The 17,806-nt window shown below is 47.6% G+C and overlaps 1 protein-coding gene across 10 annotated transcripts in view; it reads left to right on the top strand.

The window, feature by feature from the left end:
• LOC119173563 (sphingomyelin phosphodiesterase) overlaps positions 1-17,806 on the top strand; it is a 1,093,949-nt gene that overhangs the window by 822,638 nt on the left and 253,505 nt on the right. For 6 of the 10 annotated variants that reach the window (XM_075896397.1, XM_075896390.1, XM_075896394.1 and 3 more), the window contains one exon: positions 6,086-6,211. The exons of the other annotated variants lie outside the window; for them this stretch is intronic. In XM_075896397.1, the coding sequence (XP_075752512.1) occupies positions 6,086-6,211 (126 nt within the window). The remainder of the gene's footprint in view (positions 1-6,085; positions 6,212-17,806) is intronic. 10 annotated transcript variants of the gene reach the window in all.

Below are 17,806 nucleotides of genomic sequence, written 5' to 3'. Positions count from 1 at the left end.
AAAAAGAATGTCAATTATTTCAAAAAAGCAGTCAACTAAATGGATTGTTTCAAGCTTATGTCACAAATGCAAGACGGACATCGGCATGCACTATATGATAACACGCAACACAGCAAACAACACAGAACATATACGTATCACGCTATGGATTTTTTTCTCTTTATTGCCTTTTTGACTACAGATTAAGCTAATCTGAGAATCACCATCACACGTGTTTCATGTGTGATAACGCATCAAACAAAGATATTACATCTTCAACACAGTCGGTAGTCTTATATACATCTTGCTTTTTTCTAACAGCTTCCACGAAACACTCATTAACGGATAGAACTCTTTTATCACAGTGTCTTTAAGACAGCATACTACGCCAAACCGAATGAATACCAAGTAAAAATATCACATCAAATTTTTACAGAACTATCACAAGGCAGAAAACGAATTTCATATGGAGTAAGAGGTAAATCTTTTTAAAACCCGCTGTAAAATGTTCAAAAAGAAAATAGCCTTCTTGCAATCAATAAACACATGTCCAATGGTCTCAGGTTTGTTACACAGGAGATAGTTGCTGCCCCATGGTACATACATGCCTCTCTCTTCAAGCCACAATCTTACTGGCAAGGTTCCTGTAGGAAGTTCAAAAAAGAAGCTTTTAACATTGGGTGGTGTACACATGTTTTTCACTCGTTTTAGTACGTCATTTTTATATGATTTTTCATACTTTGAACGTTAAAGCGGCACAGGAAAACACTCTGTAATAAATCTGTCATAAGGGGCTTTCTTTTCACTTAGTCAGGTATTCTATCAAAAACCTTGCCCTTAAGAAGGGATATGAGAACACAACTTCGCACAACGGTGACAAGGTGTGTCGTTCTCCCCTTTCTGAAGATACAAAGAAGTCAGGCATGTTGTGTTACAACATTGTTTAGAATAAAGAGCATAAAAAGAGTCTCTGGGGTCTCTTATTTGCAAGAAACGTGATATTACTTGGTTAAGAAACAGATGGCACAAAGACAGCCCTATCTTGCTTAACACGCCGAAACAAGTTTGTTATAGATATTCGCTCCCATGTACAGCTCCAGATGAACGTGGCGACTATCCTGTGGATTTTATGAATGCTTTTACGCGTACAACTAAGTACTTGCAAGAAGTACACAATTTTTACAGACACAAACACGTTAAATACAGCTGACCGAGAGAAAATTGATTAGTCACGACAGCCCCATCCTTCAGCTGTCGCGTGCAGTTCCTAAGCCTTTTTAAGCCAAAACGCTTCACTGTCTCGCTACCTGTTTAATGGTACCTCCAGGTAACGGCTAGGTGTCGTGAGCCACTGAATATTGCCAAACGAAGTGCGTGTGAGGTCTCAATTACAATGCCATTAAGTATGCTTTTCTCTTTGTTAATTAAACTTCCACTCGTTTCACAAAACGTTTGAGTGATTTATAATAACGAAGTGACACTCTATCAACAGCAAAAAAGGCGATATCGTCGGCGTATGCCAAAACACGCACTTCACATGACTGCAACCTGAAACCATTAATTCCTGCATTGTGAATCGCTTTCTGACACAGTGGTTCCAAAATAGAGCGAAAAGAAAAGGACTTATAGGACACCCCTGGCGCATGGAATAAAGTACTTGTATGCGCTGTGAGAGTTCTTCATTTAAAATTAAAATTGTGGTTGAACTTTTGTATGCCAATCTAATACCTTTACATAATGGTCGCACCAAGACCAACGTATTTAGCTAGCGTGAAGAGTATAATGTGTGAAACCATGTCGAGAGCCTTGGCTAGATCAATTTGTAACATAGCTACTTCCAGAAGCGAAGCGTCACACTACTCCAAAATGCTCCTGGCGACATGAATATTCGTGAATATGCTCCTACGCTTAATGCCGCAAGTCTGATGTGACCCGACCAACTTGTATAAAACTCCTTGCAACCTCCTAACCAGAACTTTCATAAACACCTTACAATCTACGTTTGTTAGCTTCATTAGCCTGTCACTTTGCGTAAATCATGCTGCACTTCCCCTTTAGGAATCGGTATAGTGTGTGCCCGAATAAACGATGGAGGCAGAGTTCCGCGATCTAAACACTCTGAAAAAAACATCATGCAACGCGGTGGCCATAACCTCCTTGAACACCTTGTAAAAGGCCGCATTGATGCCATATGAGCCAGGTGATTTGCCCATGCCGAGATCATCGATAGCCTTTTCAATTTCTCCTATACTATTAGACATTTCTAATAAATTTGTGTCCTGAGCATTAAGTTTCGGCATTTCTATCAAGAACTCATCTACAAAACCCGGCTCCTTTGGTTCGCGATAACCAAACATGTCTTGATAGTAGCTTTTAAAAGCTTTCATGACATCTTTAAGTTCTCTCAATACTTCAGCATTCAACTCTATCTATATTATGTCGTGAGCTCGCGCATATGCCTTTTCATCCGACAAGGCTCGCTTTGTCGGGGCTTCACCCCCAACATATCTCTCAGCTCTTCAAGACATTATGTTTTGTTTTTGGCTACATGCAGTTGATGTGTAAATGAGCCCGGGTTTGCCGCTTCAATATTCACGAAATCATTTAGCTCTGCCCGTAGCTCGCGCTCTTGTTTTTGAGCTACGAGCAGAGCTAAGTGATGGCAAATACATGCGCTACAGGCAGAGCTAACTGATAATGCATGTAACAACCACACTCTATTGCCTTCATTTTTATCCTTTGCTTAAATGATTCCCATCTTTCCGTCGTACTCCTTTCTGCGTTTTTGAAAAAATTCTCGATTTCCTTCTTTGTCTTATCTACAAACTCTTCGTGCGTAACTATCCTAGTATTCAGTCTTCATGTTTCCCATACAACCTTTTTTTTGCACTTTCTACCTATCACAAACGAGACTAAGCAATGACCACTGAAGGAAACAGCGTAAACGTCACAGCTCTGACATAAAGGTACTCTTTCAGAACAAACATATATATGCTCGATCTAGTCGTGCGTGACTCGAGCCTTGAAAATGTGCGAAGTGTTGGCTACTGTCACCCTTCGCAAACAGAGCTACATCATGAAAAAAAGTACGTATTAAGGCTATCTCTAAGCAAACCAATCCTTTCATCACTTAATTTTGCAGTATACGTGCAATCTTCTAGGGCCAGAACACAATTAAACTCATCCAACAGAATCACACATCTGTGATATTCAAACTACGCTTGCATTTTGCGAAAAAACAAACTACTGTCTTTCGAATTTGTAGGTGCGTATACACAGATAACTCTAAATTTAGTGTTCCCGTAAAAACGTCACACAAAACAAAACGCCCATGTGCGCAACTTGTGACCTCCTCCACTACAGTACCAAGAGAGTTCCTGACAAAAATAATACATTCGGCTGATGCTCCCACTGCATAGCTCACACACGCCTTGTACCGCAAATTCTGATACCATGCTAACAGTCGAGTCCTCATTACTAAATTTAGTCTCCTGGACCACGAGAAAGTCAAAGTCTCTTTCTTGCATCAAGCGTTTCAACTGGTACTCTTCGCGACGCGCTCCTAGACCATGTACATTCAGCGTACCAATGCGTAAAGGCACAGTCATGCTCGCCATGGTAATGACAAAGATAAAACTACAATACTGCGCTTACCGTGTCCCGTATACCGTGTAGTGGGAAAACCGGGGTGTTACGCATCTCGATCCTGTCCCTGAACCGGCTACAATGACGCCGACCAGCTTTCATGGCATATTTTTTACTCTTAGCGCGCGTGATGCGATGTTACAGACGCTCCGCGCGTTTCAGAGGCACAGCACCGTGCTCCCAACCGGGTTGCAGAAATTGGGTGCCTTTTCTCATCTAGTAACCACTACCACCACCACCGTTTCTGGTTGTGTTCCGTGCTTTCCTCTCGGTTACGCTTGCCGCGTCCCGTGATCGCTTCCAGAGACTTTGCGCTAGCTTCTGGTGTAGTGATTTCGCCACTGGTACCCATGTCTCCCTCGATCGTTTATTGGATTTCCCGCTGGCCGCCTGTTGCAGCCAACTCCTCTAATTCCTTCGTTGAGTCTTGAATGGTTTTGGGACGTTAAACCCCACATATCAATCAATCCTTCGTTGAGTCTTTGCCGCCTTGCGTTGGCGTGTCGGCTGTCTCTTCTCCAGTTGCCTGAACTGTGGCGTCGGATCCCATGGCATTGTTCCAGGGGCCAACTTCTCAGCCTCTTCGGCGTCCATTAGATTCTCTTGGCCGTCGTCTGTTGACGACGCGGTCTTCGTAACTCTGGCATAATTGCTGACGGAATCTTGACTTTCATGTCCAGATGCTCGGGATTATCACAGCCGGCAGTCTGGCAGTCTCCTCGTATATGTCCTTGCATGTTACACCTTATACAAAGCTTTGCCCGACCCGGGGCCACAAGAAGAATGGTGCCCCCTCCAAACTTAAAAAAGATGCGATAAGTCTTCTAGCACCACGCCTTCCTTCGGTTTGAGTCGCACCACCCTCGTCATCGGTGTCGCGTGTTCAATGCCCACGACGGTTCAGTGGTCGCTCGAAACCTTCAGAACTTAACCAAAGTCACTAAACGCTCCTCAAATGCTCTCATTCGAGACGGCAAATTAACCCCAGTGGATTTTTACGGTGACATCAATGTTGATTGAATATGGTTGTCACCGACGGCTATTTTCGGCGACACCGCGTCACGGCAATTAACGGGCGCCGTACTCCCCGACTGACCGTGAGAAACGGCGGCACATGAAAGGGAACCGATAAGTGCAAAATGGGGTGCTCTCCTTAGAACGTCGCCGCGGACAGTTAATCCTTTTGTAACTGCGGCGACGTCTGCAAGGTCGTAGAAGGCCGCGGTATACCCCGAACAAGGATTAGACTACAAGACGCCCGGCTGAGAGCTAAGTGGTTGACCGTTCCCACGGGGAAAAGCGTGGGAAACGCTCTGGTGGCCAAGTCGTATGACAACAACCCGACAGGTCGTCACTCTCGCTAGTTGAGGACCCTCTCCCAAATAAAAAGGGGTGGGGTCAAAATATTTTTGGGGCGGAGTTTCCCATCAATTAAACGCGCATGATTGGACCCAGGTAGAGGTCTCTTGTCCCCAAGGAAGAGAGTGAGGAGACACGAGGGGGCGCGCATTTAAGCGCAGGATTTTGCCCTGCTAGGCAGACTAGTCGCTGACCAAGATGGTGTAGAAACAGATCAACAAGCATCTCTTCTAGAAGTTTTTAGTGTGGCTCTGTATCGGCTGGCCACCTAAACTTAGCCGTTCGTCTAGCTGTGACGCGATATTAACGTCTGCAACGTAGACATCGGGACTTCGCCTCGAGTTAGCTCAACCTGCTCGAAGTCACCTGCAAGCACTAGCCTCCCGGAGCCACCAGCGTTGCAACACCGCCGACATCGCAGTCGTGCCAGAACTCTCTTCGACTTCTCGCATCCGATCGTCGGGGACACAACGCTGCCGGTCATCACACGTATGCCTTCACCTGTTTATATCTTCGAACTTTCTCCTCCGTCGTTCTATTCTTGTTAGTGTGTGTAGTTTGTAATAGTTCTCTCTCGTAAGCTGATTTATTGTCTCTGTTATATATTTCTTTAGTTGTATCAAGTGTCGATGTATTTTGTTAGTTGTATTGAAGTGTTATATTAGATCCCGTGTGCTGCAATATCACTAGAGTAAGGTTGTTTTGTTTTCTCACGTCTCTGATCTCTTCACTGTCTCTGCTTGCGTGCGGAACGAACCAACCTGCTGTCATTCCCGTCGCCGACTTCGCGCTGGCGACGCTTGAGTGGCAGCTTGTAACAATGGTCGATGCTAGCACAGGAGCCACCCTTGACATAGATCCACACGTTTTGACTAATGCATTTTCGTCAGCCTTGCTTCACATCTTCACCAGCCAGATGTGATTCATCTGGAAGGCACCAATGTCAGCGATCGCCTTGATGAGTCCGACTTCTTCTAACGGGGCCGGAAAGTCTTCCAACCGGTATGGTCTTTTTTCCAAATCACCGTGCAGAACATACACTGTCCCATACTGTCACCCGATGGCAATGTAGGCTACAAAAACCGGTATTCCGACGGTGCAGGAAAAAACCTAACACCGTGGCCAGCAGCGGCCGCCGAAGCACCTCGCACGCAGCGAGCCATCAGACGTCCGTCTCCCACCGAAGCCCAAAGTGGAGTGTCATCCACAACCACTTGCTCTGCAACCGGTATTTATACTCAAGATGTCTAGCCCCCTTTTAGTGAGAGTGGTTGTAAATTTCTAAAACGCGTTTTGAAGAGCGAATATACACCTAGCACGCGTATCTTTGTAGGCACGTCAACCTTTTATTATAAAACAACATGACATGTAACGCCATTTCCAATATTAAATTCCTATTACCAGCTGGAATTCTATCATACTGGCTCAATTTGGTGAAGGCACTGGTGCCCAAGCCTGAGAGATATACTAGGCGCTTACAAACACAGTTGACGCAATCTGTCAGCAGTGCAGGCCGAAAAATAATCTGTGAACGTTACGATCTGGCGTCCCTTGCGACGTGCGATGCCGCAGTGTGTACTAGCTGATACGCCAGAAAAACAATGCTGGTCGGCGAAACCACAACTCAAACGCACCTCTCGCCATCCTTATAGTTTTGCTTATCTCATCTACACTTTAATACAACATTGAGAGGCTTGCGGATTGCTCAAGCATTAACCTGCGCAAGCCACTTGCGCCGACATAGGTCCGAGTAATTGTGATCCGTACGAGTACAACTCACAGTGAATGTAGGCCTAGCTTACCAGATGAGCTCGTCATACGTGCCATCGGCGCACTGGGGTTTATTAATATGTGACGCCGAGGAGTAAAACTGACTGTACGGACCCTTGACATCGCTTAACTTGAATGAACCATTGTTTCTTGTGTACGGTGTGCACACAAAGAGCAATCAGCTTCGATGGGGCGCGCTTTCAGCCTGCGGCACAGCGCAGACGGGCCAACACCAACAGCCGCCGGGTGCACTCGTCGGCACTTCGATGATTGGTGAGTGCAAAGACAGACCTGTCGTTCTGTGCACGTGCATGAAGTAACACGATGAGGCACTTTCGTGCACATGCAATTCGGTTTTTAGCTGTGGGCTATGTAGTTACCAGATTACGTTAACAGATGTAGTTACCAGAATAGGTTAACAGATGCAAATCAGCACCATCTAACACGGCCGCTGCACTATAGCATATTGTCGCTTGCGTACAAAAATTAACCTAATGCAATCGCTGCGAGCGTACTCGAGCATTACAGTCGATATAAAACTTTGGCGCACGTCAACCAGCAAAAAAGTAACGGTTATTACACTCAGCAGTAAATCATTTACCGAAGTTCTCGGTAATTTTAGATATGTTCTTTTCTATGTTGTGAATTTTCTAAGATACTTGAAATCTTAGCATTAGTGGCATGTAATGCGTCGACGCCAGTGGCTCCCGTGTCATATAATTGGCTGGATTAGCTAGAAACAAAAATCGAGATATGTGTTCAAGCTATGTCGCGTGAAGCAAAACAGCGTGTTTTTAGAGACGATAGTCTTCTTTATTTATTTTTTTACGTTGCAGTGACAGTGGCACAACGTGGCGTAGCGGTAGAGTACCCACCTCGTTATACGTATGTGGCGAGTTATAGGCTCACCGTAGAAGTTTTTTTTTTATATGACAGTGTTGGGCACCTTCAACGCAAAAATTTTTGTCTGTCTTTCTGTCTGTCTGTCTGTCTTTACAATTGTCTGTTTGTCTGCTCTTAACGATACTTCAAACGGCACTAACCGAGACCCCAAACGGCCGACTCCATCCGCAGCGCCCACCAATATTAATCAAGTTTCGGCGTTCTTACTTGTGTGGTTGTCAAACGAAAATCTTTATTGCGCATACCTGAGTCACCGTGAGAACACGTCAATATTCTGTATGTGTGTCTTTTTACTAGAAAAGCAGCGCATAAGTAAATGTAAGGACCATAACGTTAATCACGCTGTGCTGACAATACAAAGATTGCTGGAAAAGGCAAGTGTTTCCAACGCTTTGATTGATTGATTGATTTGTGGGGTTTAACGTCCCAAAACCACCATATGATTATGAGAGACGCCGTAGTGGAGGGCTCCGGAAATTTCGACCACCTGGGGTTCTTTAACGTGCACCCAAATCTGAGCACACGGGCCTACGACATTTCCGCCTCCATCGGAAATGCAGCCGCCGCAGCCGGGATTTGAACCCGCGCCCTGCGGGTCAGCAGCCGAGTACCTTAGCCACTAGACCACAACGCTTTGATTGATATGTGGGGTTTAACGTCCCAAAACCACTATATGATTATGAGAGACGCCGTAGTGGAGGGCTCCGGAAATTTAGACCACCTGGGGTTCTTTAACGTGCACCCAAATCTGAGCACACGGGCCTACAACATTTCCGCCTCCATCGGAAATGCAGCCGCCGCAGCCGGGATTCGAACCCGCGCCCTGCGGGTCAGCAGCCGAGTACCTTAGCCACTATACCACCGCGGCGGGGCTTTCCAACGCCTAGCTAAGACGACTCGGTGGTGGCACGTACCCGTCGCCCTGCGTCCTACACCTTATCGCCTCCAAGACGGGCGCGCACGCCGCGCGCTTCTTTTTCCAAGATAACTGCCAGATAGCGCTCATTCTCACGTGTGAGGTGCCTTGATGCACTCGTTCGCCTCCGCTGCACGCTCAAGGCACTCTAGCGCCGCACCTCCAAAATACCATTCATCAATTTTCTTGCACAGAACATCAAATAAAAGTTGTGTTCACTCTCCCCAGATGAAAAACTATCGGCTTTTGACGACATTTGAGGTGTAACATGCAGTTACGGGGCCAATTATTTTCAACTCTTTTACATCATGTGCCTTACTTCAGTAACAATTTGTTTGTGTGGTAAACTAACTTTTAACGACGCTTCAGATGTTGCCGCTGTTTCTTGCTTCGAAAGTATTGGTAATGGCGCTTCGAGAACTGAACGTTCTTGATCGCACAAGCATGCTTTAGATATCACTTAAAGTTATCGTATTACTTGACGCATTAAACTTACTTTTGGGGTGTCTACACTCAAAAGCGTGTGGCTACGAGACAGGTTTTGGCGTCGGTAGTATCATGCAGACAGTAGATCAGCAAAGACAGTGTACCAAATTCCATTCCCGCCTCTTCGGCACGAGAGTTGCGTTGATTGGAAACTTCACTCGAGTAGCACAGTTTGCAGTCTATTTTACTCTGCAATAAATGGAAGAATATGTTCCCCGGCCAACTCTGCCCTACTCTCCCACGAAGTTAAAGAACCCAGGGGAGAGTAACACAGTCCCTCTGCTCTTACAGTACCCCCTAAAACTCTATGAGTGTTTCAGGGTGCCAGACGTGTTCGTAGTAATTTGGACAACGGGCAATGACATTGTCCAGGTACACAAGGCAAGTCCTACACTTCAAGCAGGCCAGTAGTGTATCCATAAAGCGTTGGAAGATAGCGGGGGCGAGCATTGACGAAAGGGCGTGGCCTTCGACTCGAACAGGTCATCTGGTATTATAAATGCTCTCTGTTTTCGGTATCTCTCGTCAACCTCGATTTGCTGGTAGCCTGTGTTAAGAGCTTCATTGAAGTAAAGTACTTAGCGTTGTGGAGCCGATTAAGGGTGCCGCCTATCAGTGGCGAGAGATACATGTCCTTCTTCGCAGATTCCATCCGTCTGTTCGCGCTGCGACGAGAATTGCGGCGTTTGCCTCGCCGTGGTGGTCTAGTGGCTATGGTACTCGTCTGCTGACCCGCAGGTGGCGGGTTCAAATCCCGGCTGCGGCGGTTGCATTTCCGATGGAGGCGGAAATGTTGTAGGCCCGTGTGCTCAGATTTGGGTGCACGTTAAAGAACCCCAGGTGGTCAAAATTTCCGGAGTCCTCTACTACGGCGTCTTTCAGAATCATATGGTGGTTTGGAACGTTAAACCCCACATATTAATCAGAATTGCGGCACGAACTAATACGAGCGCCCGAGCGCAAGGTGCTTTTTCTGGCGACTAATCGTGGCCTAGGCAGTGAAACGCGTGAACATCTCTAGTCGCTTTGGTTCCTAGCGGTGCGCAGACATCCATGGACAATGACTATCTCTGCGCTCACTGTTTTGTTAGTTTTGTGTGTGGTGCAGTCGTAGGTGCAGTCAGCGCTTCGTCTATTTTGATTCTGTGCTGCGGTTTGTATGGTTGCGCCATTATTTCTTGAGAATTTGATGATGCGTGAGGGCTAGCTGTTTCATGCAATCGGTAGTGTTCAATTACCAACTATTTCGAACGATGTATATATACACTAGTAATGGTTGTGTGTGCGCGTTGTGTGGCGGTTTGTGGGTTTGTATGTTGCAGTGTATGAAGATACGCAAGTGTTGACTGATTTGTGCAGACGTTAGTTCTGAATGAGATGGTGCGCACTGATGTGCTTTACTGATCGCTGTCAAACGGGTACTTGCGGCCTGTGCTTACCTTTAGCTGCGATAAGGACCGATTGCGATTTGTTTGTTATTAGACTGGCGGATGCATCATACTTGATGCGGATTAGATTGAACGGTGTAGCGGTGAGTAATAACGGTTTCACTCGAGATTGCGAGCAGCGCTATATCCTATATATCCTAATCCAGATCGCGTATGACTCAGACGCCCTGATTGCGATCACAAGTGCTTGCATGACACAATATATATATCGTACTGTTTCCCCTACTGGCACAGTTAGTCTAAGTAGCATAGATAAAAACAAAAAACAAACTGTGACTGCGATATCCTGTCGAATTTCCCACATGAATGCCTATATCAACTCGAGCCGTTCAGTCATGTACACACCTGGGGCCTCAATGGCTCAATGGCTGCTGGTCGAATCAGTTGTGACAATGCAAGAAAAGCAGTGTTTTACATAAACAAAGTCACTCTGTCAAAATTATGCAGCAAAGGTGCATCACACCTAGGCAAGTTTCTACAATGATAGGACATTTGAAAGGAGCACATGTTCCTGTTCGGTCTTGCAAACAAGCTTATTCCTCCCTTTGTAGGCAAATTTGGCTGCTGAGCTTGTGCTGATATGAGCCACAGTGGGTCACAGCATTCACATATATTCTATGACTTGTGAGTCAAATGGTTACCTGTAAATTTTGATCTGCATAAGGAGCGAGTATTTTGCCTTCAAAGCAACTTCGGCATGCTGATTTTCGCTTGAAATCTAGATCTTAATGTCGCCCTGCTGTGAAGGTGTAGTTTGACATGATTATGGCACAATAATGTTGTGAACATCGTGGTGATTTTCAAGGTGAACTGCGGGGCATATTTCAAATGGTGAATCTTCTTTCATGGTCTATTAGTAATTTATCTAGGGGCGAGAAATGAAAATGACAGTATTTTCGCTTTCTCCTACATTATAACGCAAATTATTCAATAAAAGATCACATATATTAATTTAAGGATCGGGGTAATAGAGGGCCTTCAAATTGCAATGTTGCACAACCATAATGCAATTTTCTAGTGAAAGACCATTGCTTGGCATATTGTCACGGGGTCGTGACGGGGCTGAAGACAGGAGACTTTATATTGAAATTTAACTGTTCATTTGGGCGAACCTGTGCCCTGTAAACGGTAAATCCGATTACAGCAGCAGTCCTGCACAGATAGCAGTGGACGGAGCGTCGGCCGTTGATCAACTACTGACAAGCGGCGAAGTGCGTCAGCATTGATACTCTTGCCGTCGAATGTTATAGCGTTATGACTGGCAGCGATGAGTGTTCCAGAATAATCTGTACAGTTCGTGGAGTGGGCGCGATCTTATAAAACTGATCTACTACAGTAACAAAGCTTCTCGAAAACTGCAAGCGCGGTTTGCGCTGAGAATTGTGTAGCGTATTGGGGCGTTAACAACGCTTGAGGAATGGAACGTGGCATTGCACCCCTCTGAAAAAGGCATTGTCCCGATGCTTTAACTAAAGTTGAAGGTACACCAAATATGCAAGAAAGTACAATGAATAAATTACGATACAGCAATAATACGAAAAACACTGTTTCAGTTTGTTAACGCGCATGAAATGGCTTGAGGCACGTGACATGGACGACTTCAAGTCGTGATCGGCGTCGTTGAGAGTTCGTGATGCTGTCAGGCACTACCTCGTAATTAAGTGGGCCGAGACGTCGAACCACCCTGTACGGTCCGAAGTACCGTCGCAGAAGCTTTTCACTGAGTCCAAATCGGCGTATTGGCTTCCGCATTCAAACACGTTCACCGGGCTGGTATTCCACAAAGCTTCGTCGAATATTGTAACGGCGGCAGTCGGTCGTTTGTTGATTATATATACGGAGACACGCGAGTTGTCGGGCTTCATCAGTGCGTTGAAGGTACTCACTCACATCAAGGTTTTCTTCGTTGGTGACGTGGGGTAACATGACATCGAGCGTTGTTGCCGGGCTCTTTCCGTAGACTAATTTGTATGGAGATATCTGCGTCGTCTCCTGCACCACCGTGTTGTATGCGAAGGTCACGTACGGAAGAATGGCGTCCCACGTCTTGCGTTCGACATCGACGTACATTGCCAGCATGTCGGCGATAGTCGTGTTTAGCCGCTTCGTGAGGCCGTTGGTCTGTGGATGGTGCACTGTCGTCTGGCGGTGACTTGTCTGGCTGTATGCCAAGATTGCTGGAGTTTGGTAAGCAGTAAATGTCAATCCTCTGTTGGGGATGAGGACATCCGGGGCGCCGTGACGTAAAGGGATATTTCCGATGAACATCTTGGCTACCTCGGATGCACTGCCTTTGGGCAGGGCTTTTGTCTCGGCGTAGCGGGTGAGGTAGTCGGTAGCTACCACGATCCACCTGTTTCCTAAAGCTGACGTCGGGAACGGCCCCAGTACGTCCATACCAATCTGCTGGAATGGTCGGCGAGTTGGTTCGATTGGCTGCAGATGTCCTGCTGGTCTTGTCGGTGGTGTCTTGCGTCGCTGACAGTCCCGGCATGTCCTCACATAACGAGTGACATTGATGGTAAGACGTAGCCAGTAACACTTTTCTTGTATCCTGGCGACCGTGCGGGAAACACCGAGGTACGCTGCCGTCGGATCGTTGTGCAGGGTCTGCAGGAGTTCTGGCCGCAGAGCTGAAGGCACCACAAGGAGGTACTTGACTTGGAGCGGTGAGAAGTTTTTCTTTTGGAGCAGACCATTTCGTAGGAAGAACGACGCAAGTGCGCCCTTCAATACCTTCGGGGCTCTGGCGGTCCTGCCTTCGATGTATTTTATTAGGGCCTTCAGTTACGGGTTGGCTCGCTGTCGTTCAGCGAAGTCGTCAGCAGTTATCGTTCCCAAGAAGTAGTCGTCCTCCGGGTCGTCGGGCGGTGGTTGGTCGACAGGTGCACGAGAGAGACAGTCGGCGTCGGATTGTTTCTTGCCGGACTTGTAAACGACGGTAATGTCATATTCTTGAAGTCTCAAGCTCCATTGTGCGAGGCGACTTGAAGGGTCCTTGAAAGTGGCTAGCCAACACAAGGCGTGGTGGTCGCTCACAACTTTGAAGGGCCTGCCGTAGAGGTAGGAGAGAACTTTCGACGTAGCCCAGATGATGGCGAGGCACTCCTTTTCTGTTGTGAAATAATTGGCTTTTGCTTAGGATAGCGATCGGCTAGCGTAAAAACCTTTTAAGACCGTCAGCCCTCTGCACAAGAACGGCGCCAAGAGCTACGCTGCTTGCGTCAGTGTGTATTTCTGTCTCGGCGAGTTCGTCGAAATAGGCAAGTAACGGAGGCGTCTGTAGGCGATGTTTAAGCTCCTGGAAAGCGTGTTCCTGCAGCGTTTCTCACTTGAACTCTATGTTGGCTTTGGTAAAGTTAGTGATGAATCGGCGATGCGGGTGAAGTTTTTCATGAACCGCCTATAGTAGGCTCACAGGCCCAGAAATCGGCGCACCGCCTTCTTGTCACTGGGCCGCGAAAAGTCGGTGATGGCGGCTGTTTTCCGTGGATTAGGACGAACTCCACACATGCTAATCACGTGCCCCAGGAACAAGAGCTCCTCGTACGCAAATCCGCACTTTTCTGGCTTCAGTGTGAGTCTGGACGTCTTGATGGCTTGAAGTACAGCTTCAAGGAGCCGATGATTCTCGTCGAAACTCGAGGAATATACTACGACGTCGTCCAAGTACATAAGACAAGTCTGTCACTTCAATCCTACCAGTACCGTATTCAGAACGCGTTGAAAAGTTGCAGGAGCTGAGCAAAGGCTTAAGGGCATCACCTTAACCTCAAAGAGGCCGTCCGGTGTTATAAACGCCGTCTTCTCTCGGCCCCTTTTGTCGACTTCGATATGCCAATGGCCAGTCCTGAGGTCAATTGACAAAAAATACTTGGCGTTGTTGAGCCGATCAAGTGTGTCGTCTATTCGTTAAAGTGGACACACGTCCTTTCTTGTGATTTTGTTCAGGTGGCGATAATCGACGCAGAAACGTAAAGTCCCATAATTTTCTTCATTAACAACGTGGGGGGCGCCCATGGACTCTTGGACGGCAGAATTATGTCATCCCACAGCATTTCAACAATTTATCTCTTCGTGACATCGCGTTCTCGCTTCGAAATCTTGTACGGACTCTGACAGAGTGGTCTGGCAATTTCTTCGGTTATGATGCGATGTTTCGTAATTGGGGCCTGCCGAGTTTTGGATGACGACGAAAAGCGATCTTTGTATTGCAGGAGCAGGGCCTTAAACTGTTCTTGCTTATGATTCGCAGGTCTGCGATTGAAGTCGAAAGCTGTGGGTGGGGCTCGGTTCTTCTGAGCAGGTTGCGCAGAATCGGCGAGGCCGAAAGCACTGGTGGCTTCCCCGATTTCTTCGGTGTATGCGACTATCGTTCCTTTGTTCACACATTTCTACTCATTGTTGACATTTGTGAGCATAACCGTTGCTTTTCCTCCACGCAGCTGTGCAATTCCTCCTTCGACGCAAATATTTCGGGTGACCAACAGATGCTGACTGCCTTCAACGACGCCTTCCAGGTCAGGTGATTTAGGAGCACCGACTGAAATAATGACGCTGGAGTGAGGCGGATTGGTGACTTGTTCATCCACGATGGCGTGCGTGGCGGTAGTGCTTCTTTTGTGGATAACTTTATCGACTTTGTTTTTAGGTTGATGACAGCACCATGGAGGCATGAGAAGCCCATGCCAAAGATGACATCTCTCGAGCATCGCTGTAGGACTACAAAGTCTGCAGGTTAAATACAGCCGTTAATAGTGACTCTCGCTGTGCAGATTCCTGCAGGCGATACGAGATGACCTCCGGCTGTGTGGATTTCAGGGCTTTCCCAAGCTGTCCTAACTTTCTTCAACCTCGCACCGAACGACCCACATATGACGGAATAGTCGGCTCTAGTATCGACGAGAGCGGTCACACTGTGGCCGTCGATAAGATCGTCGAAGTCGCTAGATAGCCGTCTCGCATTGCAGTTCAGGTCACGGCTTCGTCGCCTTGTTCTACAGCTTCTACGTTGCGCCGTCAGGTCACCATCCGTTAGTGAGGTTTCGTCTTCAAGACTTTGCCTGGTTGGCGTGGTGTTCGAAACGCTCCGTCACGGTGGCGTCGTCGTTGGTGAATCTTCGGTAGTTCGTCGCACAGCAACCGCACCTTCATCGGTTTCTGCCCTTAGTTTTCCGGATACGGGCTAGGAGACCGGCCCCACGTTTGGGCAGAGTACTGCCGGTGTTGCGGTGACATATGGCGGCTGGGCTACGGTGAACGGGAAGCACTTCGTGGTGTCCACTGAGTTCCTGTCAGGTAGTCGGCGATGTCACGTGGCCATTCCACTGGCTGCGGACGTGGCGCATTGATGGCGAAGCCACGCAGTCCTATCTGTCGGTACTGGCAACGGCGTTATGTGTGTCCAGCCTCGCCGCAGTGATCCAGCCTCGCCGCAGTGGGCGGTTGTCAGGTGCTCGCCAAACGTCGGTTTTCCTCGGCACGCTGCGCTGGGCCGCTGGCAAACGGTAGGACGTCGGTGCGGGTGCTTGCGGTGTTGGCGTCTGGCGACGGAAGTGCGATCGACTGTCGTTTCGGCGTGAACAGAGAGGAGCCTTGTGGCGCACTGCAGCGGCGTAGCTCATAGCTTACGGCTCGGGCAGCGGTGCTTGGGGAATTTGAAGCGACAGCCAAACTTATCGCGTAATTTCGGCAATCAAATCCCCTTGAGACTGATCCGAAGGCAACAGCTTGCGCAGCTCTTCCCGCACGATTGCTCGGATTGTTTCACGCAGGTCTTCGGAGTTACTGGCTTGAGCAGCAGCGCATTCTGGAGTGAGGCGACGATTATACTGTATGGTGCGCATGCCCAGGGTCTTTTCAATAGTTGTCGCTTTGGATAAAAATTCTTGGACGGTGTTCAGTGGGTTCCTCAATAGCCCCGCGAAGAGCTCCTGTTTGACCCCTCGCATGAAGAAACAAACTTTCTTCTCCTCAAGCTTGTCTGGGTCAGCGTGACGGAATAGGCTGGTAATCTCTTCTGTGAAAATGGCAACATTTTCATTTGGCAGCTGAACCCGGGTTTCTAGTAAAGCATCGGTCCTTTCTTTACGAGCGACGCTCGCGAACGTTCGCAGGAATTTGCCTCAGAAGACATCCCACGTTCGGAGCGTGGACTCTCGATTCTCGAGCCAGGTCCTTGCAGTGTCTTCCAGGTAAAAGTACACACGAGGGAGCTTTTCTTCGTTGTCCCAGTGGTTGAGGGCGGCCATATGGTCGTATGTTTCTAGCCAGGTACCCGGGAGTTCAGTTGAGGACCCATGGAAAGTTCATTGAACCCTGGGTTGATGCATGACAATCGCAGGCTGGGACGCTGCAGTTGTCATTGCCACTGCAGTCGAGGTCATGGCCTTGGTCTTCCGCGCCTTGTCTTGTAGAAGCCCGTACTCCGGTGGTAGACCTTGCTGTCGGCGGCTTGTTCGCTGCTCCTGGTTGGCGTCGGTGTCTTCTCCGCAGCGTGGGCTGGACTCATGGCTTGATGGGGGCGTCCGGTACATGAACGAAGCAGCACGTCCACCAGATGTCACGAGGTCGTGACGTGGCCGAAGACAGGAGACTGTGTTGGGATTTAACTGTTTGTTTGAGCGAACGTGTGCCCGGTAAACGGAAATTCGATTACGGTAGCACTCTTGCACAGATAGCAGTGAACGGAGCGTCTACCGTCGATCAACTACTGAAAAGCGGCGAAGTGCGTCGACATTTATTCTCTTGCCATCGAATGTTCTAGCGTTATCACTGGCAGTGACGAGTGTTCCAGAATAATCTGTACAGTTCGCGGAGTGGGCGTGATCTTATCGAAATGATCTACTACAGTCACGATGCTTCTCGAAAACTGCAGGCGCGGTTTCACTGAGAATTGTGTAGTGTATTTGGGTGATAACACAGTTTGAGGAATGGAACGTGGCAATATTTAGCTCATTATCAATTCTATTGTTGCAACGATTGTCTTTGTAAGCTCTTGGTAGTGAAAGCACGTGCCGATAATTGACAGCAGCTGGTCCATTACTTTTTCAATTTCACGCGAAGAGTACTCTATGCCTACTGATTGTAGCAAAGCATAATTGTATTTGTCTAAAATACGCCGTCTATGGGGGAGGTGTTCCAATCAAGTGATTTGCAGTTATTAAATGCTGGGGGCACCTGATCACAGTTTTCTTAGGAGTCTGTCATCGTGTGCATATTTTTTGTACTTGCATTGGTTTCTCTGCTTGAAGGCCAATATAGAGCAGAGCAGTAGAGACCTATATTGCTCTCCATTAAG

The sequence above is a fragment of the Rhipicephalus microplus genome, chromosome 5 (genome assembly GCF_043290135.1).
Source record: "Rhipicephalus microplus isolate Deutch F79 chromosome 5, USDA_Rmic, whole genome shotgun sequence".
Classification (NCBI taxonomy): domain Eukaryota; kingdom Metazoa; phylum Arthropoda; class Arachnida; order Ixodida; family Ixodidae; genus Rhipicephalus; species Rhipicephalus microplus.
This window is presented reverse-complemented; position numbering and strand designations above follow the sequence as displayed.